This window comes from Salvia hispanica, chromosome 1, assembly GCF_023119035.1.
Source record: "Salvia hispanica cultivar TCC Black 2014 chromosome 1, UniMelb_Shisp_WGS_1.0, whole genome shotgun sequence".
In the NCBI taxonomy this organism is placed as follows: domain Eukaryota; kingdom Viridiplantae; phylum Streptophyta; class Magnoliopsida; order Lamiales; family Lamiaceae; genus Salvia; species Salvia hispanica.
This window is the reverse complement of record NC_062965.1, coordinates 15,911,421-15,927,778: the sequence shown is the minus strand read 5'-3', so window position 1 is coordinate 15,927,778 and position 16,358 is coordinate 15,911,421. Positions and strand designations below refer to the sequence as shown.

The window sequence follows — 16,358 nt, the reverse complement described above, 5'->3', positions numbered from 1 at the left end:
GAACTTGTAGGCTTAGGGTCCAAAGTAATTTAATATGTTGTGCAATTGCTATATTTATATTTGTATAAGACAATTAATTAACAAACTTGTATGAAATGTTCACAACTAACATAATGGAAGAAAATTGTGAAGCTCAAAGTCTTTGCAAGTAAATAAAGCATCCCAAATAAAAATTTATTGATACGCCATGGCTCGTAGAGCTCTAATCAATGATGAGGATTGTTGGAAACATATGAAACACTTTTAGTCTTTCTATGGAGTTATTTTGTCATTTTGGTACATTCTATAATAGTGGAGTCATTTCTCTAACTACTAAAAGTCACCACATTTCTTCTCACTACTTTTCCCTCTCTCTTACTTTATTCTCTCTACTTTTCTCTCTCTCTTACTTTATTACTCCATTTTTTTATTTAATACATTACACATTTTTTTTTAATTCACCGTACTGGAAAGAAATGTCTCAACTACTATGGAACGAAAGTAGTACTATATATTAGTGAGACTCATATTCCATTAACTTATTCAACTCATTTTTTTAATATTTTTAAAAATTTGTGCCCAAATTAAATTGAATTAATTATTTTCAGATTCCTCATTTTAGCTCTATTTAACTCGTTGTTTTCTGATTAATTATTTTCAGCTTATTAGAATCCAAATCTATTGCTCATGGAGAAAGTGATTAGGAGGTCTGCAAACTAACAAGCTAGTGTTTGGGGTGACGATTACATTCAGTCCCTTGCAAGTCCATACACGGTAAAACTAGAATCATTAATCACAGTTCATGCACCAACACATTGAATGTATTGAATATTCATGCAGGGGGAGAAGTGCATTCGCGAAGCTTAGAGGCTGAAAGATCTGGTGAGAATACTGATCCACGAAACTGAACAAGAGCTCGATCAGCTTCACCTCATCGACAATGTGACGAGACTAGGTCTATCTGGCCACTTCAAGGACCAGATAGCTAAAATGTTGGACAACATTTATGAGGCTCGAGAGTGGCAAGAAAAGGACTTGCATTTCACATCTCTTAAATTCAGACTTCTCAGACAGCATGCTTATCATGTTCCTCAAGGTTAATTCTAACTCATTGGAATGAAACTAAACTAATGAATATCAATATTTTCTTAACTAACTGACTAATCCTTAACGGATTTGTTGGTGCAGAGGTTATCTGTACTTTGATGGATGGGGAAGGGAATTTCAAGGCATGTCTGTGTGAAGATGTGAGAGGGCTCGTATATCTGTATGAAGCTTCGTATTTAAGTATGGAAGGGGAGAGCATAATGGATTTAGCCAAAGATTTTTAACTGACTCACCTTACTCGAATGCTTGACCAAATCACAGAGCCGCGTCTAAAGGAGCAAGTGAGGCATGCTTTGGAGGTTCCTCTGCACTGGAGATTGCAGAGGCTAGAAGCCAGGTGGTTCATACAAGCGTACGAGAATATGTCCGAAGCAAACCTTACTCTGGTGGAGCTGTCTAAGTTGGAGTACATTATGGTACAAGCAACGTACCAGAAAGAGCTCAAGCGACTGTCAAGGTAAAGTTAGTACTAGTTTTTACTTTTTACTAAGAGTGGAAGCCTTCATTGTGGGTGAGTTACAATTTCAGTTGGTATAAAGAGACTGGTCTGCCGGAAAAGCTAGGATTTGTTAGGCATCGATTGGCAGAGAGCTTCTTGTGGGCTATGGGATTCGTTCCGGAGTCTCATCTTGGATATTCAAGGGAGACTTTGAGCAAGATGGTTGTTATGGTTACCATTATAGACGACATATACGACGTATATGGAACCTTGGAAGAACTTGAATTGTTCACTCACACAATTGAGAGGTTAGTTTGATTGCTTCATTTATTCACATATATCATCACTGTCAATTGCAGCCACTAATGATACTATCTTCAGGTGGGATATTAACTCACTGGACAGCCTTCCAGAATATATGAAGATTTGCTTCTTAGCTCTTTTCAATTCTGTGAATGAAATTGCTTATCATATACTCAGAGACCAAGGTTTCAATGTTATCTCAAATCTGAGGAATCTGGTAAAAACATTTGTATATGTTATCTATATACTGTGATTATGATAATGTCTTGAGGAAGTTTGGTAGTAATATTTGTTTGTTGTTTCAGTGGGCAGAACTCTGTAGAGCTTACTACTTAGAAGTAACATGGTTTTACAGTGGTCATGTCCCAACCACAAATGAACCACAAATGAGTACCTAAATACAGCATGGATTTCCGTTGCCGGTCCTCTAATTCTTTTTTGTGGTTACTTCACCACAAATACTATCAAAATGAAGGAATTGATGATCTTAGAGAAATATCCCGGTATCATTCGCTGGCCAGCCACAGTTCTTTGTCTGGCCGATGACTTGGGAACTTCATCTATAAGAAAACAATATATGTACTATAGCCTATATGTATCTTAAGCCTCAACACATCTATGTTTGAATATGGTAGTAAGTTCTTAAACTGTAACACTCCGGAAAATATAGTATTTAAAATACTACTCCCTCCGTCCCAGAAAGATTATCCCAGTTCGTTTTTTGCATCCGTTTTGCAAAAATAATAATAAATAGGTAAAGTTGAAAGAGAGTAAAATAAGAGAGAGAATAATGTAGGTAAGACTATTCTCTACATTATTCTCTCTTTTACTTTACTCTCTTTCTCTACTTTAACTATTTATTATTATTTATGCAAAACCAGTGTGAAAAAGAAAATGAGGCAATCTTTCTGGGACGGAGGGAGTATATAGTAAGAAAATTTTGTCAACTTAGAACCAAAGTATTTTTTTTTTTTTTTTAAGTTCTATGCATTTAGAGACACCTCATTCATAAGAAAAGTCACCACTTTAGTTGAGGATCTTTGTTGGAAGGTAGAATTTAATTTTAAGGAAGAATTGTTGGGATCGTTTGGACTACAAAATCTTTCAAATCCTGCTTCATTGGGATTGACTAAAGTTTATTTCATGATAATTGGGCCTGATTTATTGTTGCAACTGAAGCCCATTTGATCTAATTCTTATTTCTTCTAAACCTTAGGCCCAATTTTATATTAACTATAGAAATTGCTCAAACTTATCTACATATGTACAGAGTGTACATATGTAGAGACGTGAGTGTTTAGTAGAGATCAGAATCAAAACATTAGAAAAAGAAGGAGAAAGGGGAAAGGGGAAGAAAAAGAAAGATTAAGAGGTATGGATTATAATTTCTTCACAAAGTGGTCATCGTTTTGCCAAACAAATTAGTTAAATCCCATGAAATTTGTACCACAATTCTTTCCTCTTGCTGTATAGGTTAGATAAGTATTCTCTGTTTCTGGATTTTGGTCTAAAATTTTGGGAAAGAAAGGGGAAAGGTCGCTGCTGTTTCGGTTCGCCGCTGTGCGACGCAGCAACCTGTTCAACCCTTTCCTTATGTGAAATCATGGATTTTTCGTGTATTTTTATATCACGTTGAACCTATTATGATAGGCTTCGAGAATCTTGTCTCGGGTCTTCATTTTGATATTGTTTGATTTACCGTTTCGCTGTCGAAAGTTACAAAAAAGGGAAGGGAATAGTTTTGTTATGCCAAAAATAAAATTTATAATTTGACTCCCTTTTAAGAGTTCAGTGTGTTCTATAACAAAGAAGTAAATCCCTTTTCATTTTCTTTTGATTCTTTTTGAACACTCTAAACTTTCAAATCAAGTCAGTAGCTTGACTTAGTTTGTCAATCTCTCTTCCGCAGTTCGAGACAAGCTTAGTTACAAATGATCCCATCTACTAGGAAATTCCTAACTTATGTCATTTATGGACCTACACTAGAATTCTAAGTTAGAATTACAAATTTTGTAGGTCGAGACGAGCTGACAAGATAGGAACTTTTCACACATATTGCACTGTACTCTGAGATCGTCAAGGTGGGTTTTTCTATAACTCAAAACCATGTTTTAAAATGCCATGTGAACATGTTAACTGTGTTTATAACATTGTTTACAAAATGATTGGATATTTGAGACTTCAGGCAAGAGGAATTCCGAATTTCAAGCATAGACGGTTTACTTTGTGACTAAATGTCTAGATAAGTAACCGTAAAGTATTCATGTGATCACATTGAGTCTCTTATCCAATGAAGAAGGGTAAACTTTGTTATAAAGTGTGTTTATCGTTGTTTATTTTTAAGCATGAAAGTATGTTTGAACGAATGTAATACCCACTGAGTGTTTTCTGGCACTCAACCCAAATATTTTTCAAATGGTTTCAGGTGCTGGAGATCAAGCTGGGTGAAGACTAGCTGTTGGTGTGGATTTAATGGTGAACACGATGTTATGTGGATTTTTGCTTAAATCATCCTTAAACTTGGGTTTGGATGCTACCAATTAAATATGTTAGCTACTATTTTGTAAAAGGAAGAAAACAACCAGTTTGAAACTTAGGTACATAGCTGCTAGCGAGTTGTTAGATTGTATAAACAAATACTTTGGTATGTTTAGAAAGGTTGACTGTTGAGCTTTTGAATATGTCGTTTAGTTGGCAAGATATCTTCGTTGTTGGCAGATTTTATTAAGTTTATATAGAGGTAAGGACTTGAAAAAGCTATGTTGGAGTTGAATTCAAACTTGAAGTGGAGGTGTTGTCTATTTCAAAAAATTTCTTTTGAAATCAGCTGAAATTTTCAATTAATATTTATCATATAAGAATGTAGGTAGCTTTTGGTGACATCTCTATTCTGCTGAATTGGGGCGTTACATAAACAGTATGAAATGAAACGAGGGGATGTTCTGAAATCAATCCAGTGCTACATGAAGGAAACAGGATGCTCTGAGGAGGATGCTCGCAAGCATATAAAGCAGCTGATAGACACGACACTGCAGCGAATGAACAAAGAGATACTGAGAGAGAATCCCATAAAGAATTTCGGGCAGACTGCAATGCATCTTGGACGAATCTCGCTCTGCATGTATCAGCATGGAGATGGCTTCGGCCTTCCCCATTCCAAAACCAAGAAAAATTTGGTGTCCCTCGTCGTTCAGTCCATTCCCATGCCTTGAATTCCTATGCCGCAGCTTTAAACATATGTTGTATTTCAATAAGTTGAGTCCCTATGCCTTGATCTCAACTCATCAGATATGAGTTCTGATCAAGAAGACTAGTTTCTGTTTGTTTCCTCATTAAGTTTCATGTCACAACATGCTTCTTAATTTGTATCCATTATCAAGTGTGGTTTCTCTCTTTGCATAAATCACACAAGTGCTTTTATATAATTATCAAGAAAAAGGTGGAAAATTGGCATGGTAATTTGAGATAGAATGAATACTACTTTTATTCCATGTTTCTTCATCTCTTGCTTGTCGTCAATCTCCTTCAGTTTGATCTTCTCTTCATCAACACTAGTTGCCTCCATTTGCTGGATTTGGTTGCCTAGTTCTTCCACAGTCATTTTTCAATATAGTCATCTCTAAGTTATCCACTCTATTCTCTATATATCTCAGTATAGTCTTTTTGCCATAAGTCATGCTCTGTACCTTTCTATCGATCCATTTGATCTTCGTTTAATGGTGAAGACACCTTGACATCCAACTAGTCTCTTCCCTTTTATCAACTCACAATACTGTCGAGTTATTTTTGGTTAATGCATTCATCTTAGCCTTTATTGCATATTTGCATCTCTCTAGTGCTTGGACTTCAAAGCATAATTGTACATTTGAAAAACTATTTATGCTTGATAACATTCACTATGGAAGGTTCAAATCTTCAAGTTATTATTCCAAATGCAACAATATTAATTTCTCAAAAGTTAAGTTAATTGTTTGCATGCATGCATGTGCATTTTTCTTATGGAAGGTTGTTAGAAAGTTGGTTTAAGATTTTAGGACTCTAATCAATGACTTTTAGCCTTTATCTGGACAAGGTCTTTAGTCTTTTTATTGCGGTAACCGTTGATGTGTTAAGGAGGGATTGTAATAACCGATTTTTTTCAAGTATTTTTAGCCTATAGAGAAGAGAGACGTAGACCACATTCGTACTTCTACAACCCTTGCCTCTTAAAGTTCACAATAGTTTGCACTACACGCATTCATCACTTACTTTTTTTTAGGAGCATCGTGTGCTCACTCCTCGGAATTCTATCTAGTTAGCCAATATGCCTAGTGAGTTTGAATCCATTTACACATTAACAGAGACTTTTTTTTTTCACAGGTGACAATATGTCAAAATGAGAGCATGAGTAGAGGCGTAATTTTTCTTACGCCAAGAGAATTTCCTTAATAATAATAGTAAAAGTCAACACATTTTTTTTCACTACTTTTCCCTATCTCTTACTTTATTCTCTACTTTTTCCTCTCTCTTATTTTATTACTCCCTCCATCCTGAAATTTTGTCACATTTTTCCATTTCCGTCCGTTACACAAAATTTGTCACATTTCACTTTTTACCATTTTTTGGTAGTGGACTCAGCATTCCACTAACTTATTCTCACTCACAATTTATTACTCCCTCCATCCCCGATTAAGAGTCACACTTTTCCATTTCGGTCCGTCCCAATTAAGAGTCACACTTCATTTTTACCATAAATAATAAGTAGGTCTCACATTCCACTAACTCAATTCACTCACATTTTATTATAAAACAAATATAAAAAAATGGGTCTCACATTCCACTAATTTTTTCAACTAACTTTTCTTTATATTTCTTAAAACTCGTGTCCGGTTAAAGTGTGACTCTTAATCGGGGACGGATGGAGTATAAAACTAATACTTTAAAAGTATAACCCACATGCTACCAACTTTTCAACCCACTTTCTATTTCATTTCTTAAAACTCGTGCCCAATCAAACTGTGACAAAATTTGGGGAACGGAGGAAGTATCTTTTTATTTAATACACTACACACATTTTTCTTAATTCTCCCTGCCGGAAAGAAAAGTCTCCACTATTATGGAATGAAGGGAGTATATATTAGTGGGATTCATATTCCATTAACTTATTCAACTTATTTTTTTTATATTTTTTAAAATTTGTGCCTAAATTAAATAGGACTCATATTATGGGACTGGGATAGTATTTTACAGCTACACTGACTGACTCTACAATATGGGAAAATGACTACCAGGAGTACTCTTCATAACTATTTTATGCCAATATGTAGTAGAATATGTATTTATTTCCGTTGGCGGGTGTAGGGCAGGATGTTTGATATGTATAGTATAATGTGAAGACTACACATAATGATCACAATTAATGTGCATGTTATTTCATATGACTATCAACAGTGTAAGAAGTATCCAAGAATTAATGCTTTTAGAAATTTATAGGTTTCTATCCTAAAATGAATTAGTCATTAGAAGAGTGCCTCATGATACTTTTATAGTGGTGATTTTAGTCCTCTCTTTTCACCAATGTGCGATCTTATAACATTCTTCTTTCAAATTCTTTAGGTTGAAGTTTGGAGGAGTTAGAATTTTTTTTTATTGAATTAAACCAACTCTCTATTGAACTAGCCCAAAATTAAAGTCTAGATTTACAGACCAGTCAATTTTTTTAACCAAAATTTGGCTCGTAGTCGACTGCTTGCTCTGATACCATATAAAAATGACTAAAGTCCAATTTGGTCCTTTACGTTTACTCTAAAAAAACTTTTAGGTCCTTTACATTAAGTTTGTTATCTTTTGGTCCCAAACCATATGTTTTAGTTCAAAGTTAACCTTTTCCGTTAAACTTAACGGTCAAACGTGGTTTGACCAAATTAGAGACTTAATTAAAAATCTAATTAGTCAGATTAACCTAAATAATTTAACATTAAAATTTATAAATATTTTTTACCTATAATAAAAATTAAATTTGTGAATATTTATAAATTTTAATTTAGTTTAATTTTTATTATTGATAAAATATATTTTATGAATTTTAATACTTGAATATTTTATTATTTTTTATTAAAATAGATTATAAATTTTCATACTACTATTTTTTATTATATGTATAAAATATTTTATGAATATTAATATATTTTGATATACGTAAAATATACTCCTACCGTCCACGAAAAATAACCACATTAGTTATTATTGGTTGTCCACGAAAAATAGAGCAAGTTTGAAAATGGACCACACATTTGCTACCTAACACAATTAAACACTACTAATAATATGGACCTCACGTTCCACTAACACTACTTCTCTCTTACTTTATCAATTCCATATTAAAACTCATGTCATTCATAATATGGTCTATTTTTCATGGACGGAGGAAGCATTTTATAAAGTTAATATTGAATTAATTAGGTTAATCGATTAATTAGATTTATAATTAAGTCACTAATTTGGTCAAATCACGTTTGACAGTTAAATTTAACGAAAATGTTAACTTTGGACTACAACATATTGTTTGGAACAAAAGGTTACAAATTTAACGTAAAAAACCAAAAAAAATTTAAAGGACTAAATTTGTACTTTAGTCTATAAAAATTAATAGAATTTCATCCAGAAACTATAAGTGCTAAAAGAAGCACACCCTCCAAATTTGTTCTTCAATCTATTAATATAGCCGGAATTTTTTCACTGATGGGAAATAACAAAGCCAGGGTAAAATTGGTGATATTATTTGTCAATTTCAAAGTTAATGGGAAAAACTCTAACTTTTTGAAAGTTCCATAATATTAGGTGTCAATATCCATTTTATTTATGATTCAATCGACAACCCTTGCGATCTTATTCAGTGGTCTTCGTATCCATATGGTTTATATATACCCCCTCCAGCTAAACTAGTACTAATATCAAGTCAAATCTCATCACTCGTTTCTAAACAATGTACGGCGTTTGTCTGAGCTAACCTCGTAGTACAATATGTAAACTGGTTTTCAACTCTTTCACATGCATGCCTATGCTTTGATATAGCTTCATCATTTTAGCTCTATTTAACTCGTTGTTTCCTGATTAATTATTTTCAGCTTGTTAGAATCCAAATCTATTGCTCATGGAGAAAGTGATTAGGAGGTCTGCAAACTACCAAGCCAGTATCTGGGACGACGATTACATTCAGTCGTTCGCAAGTCCATACACGGTAAAACTAGAATCATTATTCACATTTCATGCACGAACACATTGAATGTATTTTACACAATGTGTTGAACATTCATGCAGGGAGAAAAGTACGTTCGCGAAGCTGAGAAGCTGAAAGATCAGGTGAAAATACTGATCCACGAAACTGAATATGAGCTCGACCAGCTTCACCTTATCGACAATGTGATGAGACTAGGTCTATATGGCCACTTCAAGGACCAGATAGCTAAAATGCTAGACAAAATATATGAGGCACAAGAAAGGAAAGAAAAGGACTTGCATTTCACATCTCTCAAATTCAGACTTCTCAGACAGCATGGTTGTCATGTTCCTCAAGGTTATAATAAAGTACATTTGAATGAAACTAAACTAATGAATATCAATATTTTCTTAACTAACTAACTAATCCTTAACTGATTTGTTGGTGCAGAGGTTTTCTGTAGTTTGATGGACGAGGAAGGAAGTTTCAAGGCATGTCTGTGTGAAGATGTGAGAGGGCTAATATCTCTGTATGAAGCTTCGTATTTAAGCGTGGAGGGGGAAAGCATAATGGATTTAGCTAAAGATTTTTCACTGACTCACCTTACTCGAAGGCTTGACCAAATCACAGAATCGCATCTAAAGGAGCAAGTGAGGCATGCTTTGGAGGTTCCTCTACACTGGAGTTTGCAGAAGCTAGAAGCCAAATGGTTCATACAAGTGTACGAGAATTCATCTGAAGCAAACCTTACTCTGGTGGAGCTGGCTAAACTGGAATATAACATGGTACAAGCAACGTACCAGAAAGAGCTCAAGCGACTGTCAAGGTAAAGCAAGTGCTAGTTTATACTTTTTTATAACATTGGAAGCATTCATTGTTGGTGAGTTACAATTTCATTTGGTATAAAGAGACTGGTCTCCCGGAAAAGCTGGGATTTGTTAGGCACCGGTTGGCAGAGTGTTTCATGTGGGCTCTGGGATTAGCTCCGGAGCCTCATCTTGGATATGTAAGGGAGATTTTGACCAAGATGCTTGTTATGGTTACCATTATAGACGACATATACGACGTATATGGAACCTCGGAAGAACTTCAATTGTTCACTCACACAATTGAGAGGTTTGATTGCTTAATTCATTTATACAATTAACATACATAAGTCTTTATCAATTGCTACCATTCACATAAATGCCACTACCTTCAGGTGGGATATTAATTCACTGGACAGCCTTCCAGAATATATGAAGATTTGCTTCTTAGCTCTCTTCAATTCTGTGAATAAATTTGCTTATCATATACTCAGAGACCAAGGTTTCAATGTTATCTCAAATCTGAGGAATCTGGTAAAAACATGTGTATATGTTATCTATATACTATAATGTCTTGAGGAAGTTTGGTAGTAATGTTTGTTTGTTGTTTCAGTGGGCAGAGCTGTGTAGAGCTTACTACTTAGAAGCAACATGGTTTCACAGTGGTTATGTCCCAACCACAGATGAGTACCTAAATATAGCTTGGATCTCCGTTGCCGGTCCTCTAATTCTTTTTTGTTGTTACTTCACCACAAATCCTATCAAAATGAAGGAATTGAATAGCTTAGAGCAATATCCCGGTATCATTCGTTGGCCAGCCACAGTTGTTCGTCTGGCCGATGACTTGGGAACTTCATCTGTAAGAAAACTATGTATTATAGCTTATATGTATCTTAAGCCTCAACACATCTATGTTTGAATATAGTAGTATGTTCTTAAACAGGATGAAATGAAACGAGGGGATGTCCCGAAATCAATCCAGTGCTACATGAAGGAAACAGGATGCTCTGAGGAGGATGCTCGCAAGCATATAAAGCAGTTGATAGACACGGCACTGAAGCTAATGAACAAAGAGATATTGATGGAGAATCCCATAAATAATTTCGGGCAGACTGCAATGAATGTTGGACGAATCTCGCTCTGCATGTATCAGCATGGAGATGGCTTCGGCCTTCCCCATTTTGAAACCAAGAAAAATTTGGTGTCCCTCGTTGTTCAGCCCATTCCCATGCCTTGAATTCCTATGCCGCAGCTTTAAACATATGTTGTATTTCAATAAGTGGAGTCCCTATGCCTTGATCTCAACTCATCAGATATGAGTTCTGATCAAGAAGACTAGTTTCTGTTTGTTTCCTCATTAAGTTTCATGTCACAACATGCTTCTTAATTTGTATCCATCATTATGTATAATTATCAAGTGTGGTTTCTCTCTTTGCATAAATCAAACAAGTGATTTTATATAATTATCAAGAAAAAGGTGGAAAATTGGCATGGTAATTGAGATAGCCAACCTAACTGTGCTTCTTCCACGGTCATTTTTCATCTCTTTAAAGTAAATGATTGCAAATCCTTCCTTGTGACCCTTCCATATAAACCTCATCTTTAATTAACCATGTAGAAGACATTTGTGGCTTCAACTTGATATGGATGTCATTCCTTGTGTGATACAATTGAAAACAATGCTCTAAAGATATTTCTCTTTGCTACTAGTCTCTTCCCTTTTATGAACTCACAATACTGTGGTGTGGAGTTATTTTTGGTTAATGCATTCATCTTAGCCTTTATTGCATATTTGCATCTTTCTAGTGCTTGGACTTCAAAGCATAATTGTAGAATTTTTTCTCCTTCATAAAGAGCATTTATGCTTGATAACATTCACTATGGAAGGTTCAAATCTTCAAGTTATTATTCCAAATGCAACAATATTAATTTCTCAAAAGTTAAGCTAATTGTTTGCATGCATGCATGTGCATTTTTCTTATGGAAGGTTCAAATCTTCAAGTTATTATTCCAAATGCAACAATATTAATTTCTCAAAAGTTGAGCTAATTGTTTGCATGCATGCATGTGCATTTTTCTTAAGGAAGGTTGTTAGAAAGTTGGTTTGAGATTTTAGTTGCCTCTCAAAGTTCACATTAGTTTGCCATACACGCATTCATCACTTACTTTTTTTGGGAGCATTATGTGCTCACTTCTCGGAATTCTATCAAATTAGCCAGTATGCCTGTGAGTTTGAGAGCTTTTACACATTAATAGTGTCTTTTTTATTAATGGTGACAATATGTCAATATGAGAGTCGAGGCACGCTAAGAGAATTTCCTATAATACCATTAAACATTTTTCTCATGTATGCATATTATTAGTTAAAAAGAGGTGTATACATTTTTCTCATGTACGTATATTATAAGTATAAAGTAAAATTATCAATGTTTGGACTGCAGTATATTTTGTTACGTTATAAGATATCTAATGGATTCCAGCTAGTACTAGGAAAGTTCATATTTTTGACATGCATTATTTTATTTTCAAAATGTGTAATATGTAGAATTATGGTACTCCCTCCGTCCCACAAAAGATGTCATACTTGTGGGACGGCACGAGATTTTAAGAAGTTTTATTTTGTGTGTTAGGTGGAAAGAGAAAATATAATATTTATATTATTACGAGAGAGAACTTTTTTTTAAAATAGAAATGTTACATCTTTAATGGGACAAACTAAAAAAGAAAGTGAGACATTTTTATGGGACGGATGGAGTACTATTTTGCATAGAAACATATATAGTATATTTATTTAATGCGCCACAAAAATAGCTAGTTTTCGATGATTTCAATTTTCAAGGACAATGTTGAAAAATGGAAATATTTGGCAAGTGTATGCTATTGCTATGTTTGAAATTTGAAATTGAAAATGACACACACCGTGAACCACGTACACATCATTTTGTCCAATCGACTAAATAATGTAAGTGCTATTATTTGAAAATGAAACTCACTGTGAGGAATAGATTAGAAGAAAACTTTGGATCGTTTCTCTAATATATTTATATATGGTTTTTGTAATGATGTTAAATGTGATTTTGTTTTCTTGTTTCGTCATCCCATCGCGTTTGTATCGTTTATCTATTATTAGTAATATGAATTATGTTAAGCGTGATTTTTTTTCTTCTTGTTTTTCTCGTTTCTTATTCAAATTAAATGATTGTCATTTTATCACTCACATTTTAGATATATATTCACATTTCTTGAAGTTGTCGCAATTTAGCTTAAAATTATTATTGAATTGTAAGTTATGATAAGACCATTCAAAATATGCTACTCCATTAATCCAGAGCATAAAATTAGTTTGGTATGCATAGTTTTAATTGATCGAATTCAAACTATACCAACATGTGCAGCCGACCTCGGTACTATGGTACTCTCTCCGTCCCATAATAGATGTCGCACTTTTTTTTAGTTTGTCCCACAAAAGATCTTACATTTTCCTTTTAAGAAAACACTCCCTCTCACATTAATATAAATATACTATTTTCTCTTTTAACCTAACACAAAAAAATACATCACATAAAATCCCATGTCAATTTCCAAATGTGATATCTATTATGGGGCGGAGGGAGTATGAATTATACCAATACACACCATAGATATTTATCATTTGCCAAACTTAATTAGTATGCATGATGACATGATTTGAATTTGCATAATTTATAAAATTCTAACAATTCTAGATTTGGAAATCATAAATATTGAAAGACGTGAACCGGAGCATGCAAAAAAATATTGAGATGAATTTGCTAAATTTATAAAATTCGAACAATTCTAGATTTTGAAGTCATAAATATTGAAAAGACGTGAACTGGAGCAAACAATAAAATATTGAGACTTGCAACTTATCCTTTGATCAAAATTTAGTCAAACAGTACTTAATCAATAATTAAGACTGTAATTTGATTGAGGGAAAGTGATTATTATGTTTTTATTTCAACCACACACTCAATAATACTATATTGTAGTCAACCTTTGTTTTATTATGGTTACGTGTTCAATTTTATAACACAAAAATTTTACGACTACTCTTCTAAAATAGTAGTCAACGTCCTTTGTTTTAATTATGGTTACGTGTTCAATTTTATCCCTCCATTTGAGCCTCAATTCTTTTTATCATGAATTTTAAGAAATATAAAAAATTATAAATAAAAAATTAGTGAAATATATCCCATATATATTAAATTTAAATAAAATATAAATAAAATAAATTAATAGAAAAAGGGTGCAACTGTGCCCCAAACCTTTATTATAATAACATAAAGGATCTATTTTAACACAATTGACGGTAATGGCCCATTTTAAATATTTATACTATTAATTAATTTACATGTGACAAGAGTATGAATGCTAATTCCTCTATCAAAAAAAAAAAAAACAATGCTAATCCTCTATCCTAAATATTTTTATTTTAAAAAAAATACAGTGTAAAAACTGGCCTTTTCAGGGTTTGATGATATGAACTTGAAATAGGGAGAATCGATATAGATTGCAATCTACATAGACGAAATTAATCGGATTTGTGAATGATTAATTAAATTGAGATTAGAAAGGGGGGCAGAATGAACACCGCCCAATTCACGCTCTCCACGAAAGATTTACTTCAGATTTTCCAAATTTTTGGTAAGTAATGAATAATTTTTTGATATATTAAAACAGATACTGTTGTTTTGTTCTTTTTTGTAGGGAAGATCCCACAAAAAATTGAGTATGGTCTAATTTAGGGATGTTAATTGGGCTGGTCTAATTTAGGATAATTCTATTCAGATTATAGATTAATTGAGTATGAACTAATTATATTAAAATTTTATTAGGACATAAGTTTACAAATCTTAACCCTAAGTGTTGCAAGAAAATCGATGAGGACTAATTGGGCTGAATTTTTATTTGATAGATATTTTCTACCTTAACCCTATTCAGGTTACAGGGTATTCGGGTCAGTTCACGGACTTTTGCATTGCATTGACAATTTAACATTCTTACCTTCAACCAACGGCCGATGATTTAATGATGTAACTAGCACCGTGCATAAAACTTCATAGTATGTTTCTTTTTTCTCTTCGATTAAAAGATATGCGGGTCTTACGTGTATATTGAAGTTGGGGTGGTTTATGTTTGCTATATTTCCTTTGTTCTTGGTGATTTTACTTTGTTTTACGTGTTTAAATAAATTTGTGTATTTGGTTATAAATCATACCCTTAAGGAAATCATTTTTCGTCCTTATTATTCTTTTTTTTTTGTCTTTACTTTATTATGCTATTTAAATATAACTAAGCATAAAATTGGTATTTTGTTGTGAAATATTCTCTATTGGATCTAAGGATAATCGCCACACATCACGAAAAAGTTGACCGCTTACCAATTTCCGTCCACGAAATTTTGTAGTGCAAATTTTTTATATTAAAGAATTTTAAAATTGAATAAAGAACTTTTCTTTAATAATAAAAAATTGAATAAGGATCTTTTCTTGCATGTCACAAAATTAAGTGATAATATTTAAGGTCAAATTATATTTAGAAAATTCATAAAAAATATATAGTAAAGATATTTATAAAAAATCTGAGTATATGATATGATAAGTTTATTAAAAATATATACCCTTAAAAATATTGAGGGTATTTTGGTCCAGAAAAACTTGGAAATAGTAAAAAAGTATTTCAATTGATATTAACCCATAGTAGGCAGACCTCAAATGATATTTTCAAAGTTCACGGACCTAAAATGATATTTTGATGAAATTTATGGAAAAAAAAAGATGTTACCTCTATTAAGCCCAGTGTATATATGTGTACAGTGTACAACGTTAAAAGTTTGTGTGATAATGTGAAGAGTACACATGAATAATCACACTGTTTGTCAGTTCATAATACTATCAGCATTCAAGAATTTATTCATGCAATGGATAACCATTGGCGGATTCACGGATGCAGGAGGGATAGAGATGTTTAAATCTAATATTTTCTCATTAAAATATGAGTAGGATAAAGATAGTGGAATATAAGGTTCATTATCAAAAATAGTAAAAAATAAATGGAGCATTTATTGGTAGATGGACAAAAATGGCAAAATGAGACGTTTATTGGGGGACAGAGGGAGTATTAGAATTGATAGGGTTATATCGGACAACTAATTGGTGATAAGAAGAGTGGTCCATGAGACTTATATAGTGGTGGTTTCAGTTTTCTTTCAGTTGTAAACATCCTCTCCCAAATCCTTCTGGTGAAGCTTAGAGGGATTTTACTTTTTTATTGTGTTGAACCAACTCTCTATTGAACTGATCCAAATTTAAAGTCTAAATATACTGATCGGTTTAGGGTTTGGATGGGTCTTTTTTTTTCAATTGCAGTTTAAATATATTGCTAGATCAATTAAATTTTGCCCATAGTTGGCGACCTATTCTGATACTATGATGAATATTCAAAGGGATCTATCCTAAAATAAATTGGTTATAGAACAAGTGGCCCACGATACGTATTATATGAG

The 16,358-nt window shown here is 33.2% G+C and overlaps 1 protein-coding gene, 1 long non-coding RNA gene and 1 pseudogene across 2 annotated transcripts; all 3 read left to right on the top strand.

Annotated features, from left to right (window-relative positions):
* The first annotated feature begins 666 nt into the window (after window positions 1-666).
* On the top strand, window positions 667-5,221 carry LOC125202724 (annotated as a pseudogene).
* LOC125202726 lies at window positions 3,100-4,509 on the top strand. The gene is made up of 3 exons (XR_007173175.1): window positions 3,100-3,200; window positions 3,845-3,909; window positions 4,254-4,509. It is a non-coding gene; the product is annotated as an uncharacterized LOC125202726 (long non-coding RNA).
* A 3,739-nt stretch (window positions 5,222-8,960) lies between the features above and the next one.
* On the top strand, window positions 8,961-11,233 carry LOC125202723 (trans-alpha-bergamotene synthase-like). Its single transcript, XM_048101169.1, has 7 exons — window positions 8,961-9,047; window positions 9,128-9,383; window positions 9,477-9,852; window positions 9,912-10,142; window positions 10,228-10,366; window positions 10,446-10,691; window positions 10,776-11,233. Exons 1-7 carry the CDS (start codon window positions 8,961-8,963, stop codon window positions 11,067-11,069), a joined length of 1,629 nt encoding a protein of 542 aa, XP_047957126.1. The 3' UTR covers window positions 11,070-11,233.
* The last annotated feature ends 5,125 nt before the right edge of the window (window positions 11,234-16,358 follow it).

Coding starts and splice junctions, on each gene's coding strand:
- LOC125202723 (XM_048101169.1), top strand. CDS start 8,961: ATGGAGAAAGTGATTAGGAGGTCTGCAAACTACCAAGCCAGTATCTGG. Junction 9,048..9,127: donor CGTTCGCAAGTCCATACACG/GTAAAACTAGAA, acceptor ACATTCATGCAG/GGAGAAAAGTACGTTCGCGA. Junction 9,384..9,476: donor TGGTTGTCATGTTCCTCAAG/GTTATAATAAAG, acceptor TTGTTGGTGCAG/AGGTTTTCTGTAGTTTGATG.